Source organism: Wasmannia auropunctata, unplaced genomic scaffold (assembly GCF_000956235.1).
Source record: "Wasmannia auropunctata unplaced genomic scaffold, wasmannia.A_1.0 LD335989.1, whole genome shotgun sequence".
Taxonomy (NCBI): Eukaryota; Metazoa; Arthropoda; class Insecta; order Hymenoptera; family Formicidae; genus Wasmannia; species Wasmannia auropunctata.
This window is the reverse complement of record NW_012026901.1, coordinates 198,310-199,205: the sequence shown is the minus strand read 5'-3', so window position 1 is coordinate 199,205 and position 896 is coordinate 198,310. Positions and strand designations below refer to the sequence as shown.

The following is an 896-nucleotide window of genomic DNA, read 5'->3' as shown; positions in this document are numbered from 1 at the left end:
ATTTTTGCGATGATGGCCGAAGACTGGAATGAGTTCGTGTCCACTCACTCAAAGGTGCGGCCAATGATAAGCAAAGCGATTTTGTCTCATCGTTTTACGAAATGCAGCATCGGTGCGTATTCGGTCGTGCTAGTTTTATTTGGAGGAAGTAGCATGATTGCTCAAAAGCTCGCGGGGTCTGAGCAACTTGTTGAAGAGAAGCAGCTTATTGTCAAAATGAATCTGCCGTCCGAGTGCAATGCGTCGCCAATTTACGAAATTGTCATGGCCACGCAATTTCTTCTGCAATGCACATTGGCACTTATAGCGGGAATGCTGAATGCTCTTATTGTGACGTTAGTAAGTTGATTCCGTATCGAAGAGCGTTATTTCTTCTTGGAAAAGTCTTATTTTAGTTCATTCCCTATTTTATTTTTTTAAAAGCTAACATAATAAAATATCAATGTGACACACGATACAAAATTAGTAAAGCTTTACATTTTGCCACAAAAATTAATTTTGTATGAACGGAGGAATTCTTAGTGTTAGTACTTAAGTTAACAGATTTCTAATGTGCCCTAGACCTTTGGCAGGTTGTAGTCTTCGGGACAATTTTGGATCATCACTTTTAGATACTCCACGTTGCCGGTCAGATCGACATAATATGTCATGAATTGCTGGAGATTCCTGTAGCCGAGGACAAATATGACTCGCGTATAGTTGCATTGAGATCTATCGTGAATAGACATCAGAGGATTATTGCCTTCGCGGACAATATCGAGGAAGTGTTCTGTTACATGGCGCTGATGCAATTTCTCTCAAACACATTTGTTATTTGCTTCCTCGGATTTATAATTGTAACTGTGAGTAATTCGACACGCTCATCTCGAACAGAATTTTGCGATTTCGATGAATCT

The 896-nt window shown here is 39.7% G+C and overlaps 1 protein-coding gene across 1 annotated transcript in view; it reads left to right on the top strand.

The window, feature by feature from the left end:
* Positions 1-12: 12 nt before the first annotated feature.
* The window catches only part of LOC105454046, a 6,408-nt gene continuing 5,524 nt past the window's right edge, over positions 13-896 (top strand). Inside the window, exons 1-2 of the mRNA XM_011696373.1 lie at positions 13-339; positions 612-842. Coding sequence (XP_011694675.1) covers positions 13-339; positions 612-842 — 558 coding nt within the window. The remainder of the gene's footprint in view (positions 340-611; positions 843-896) is intronic.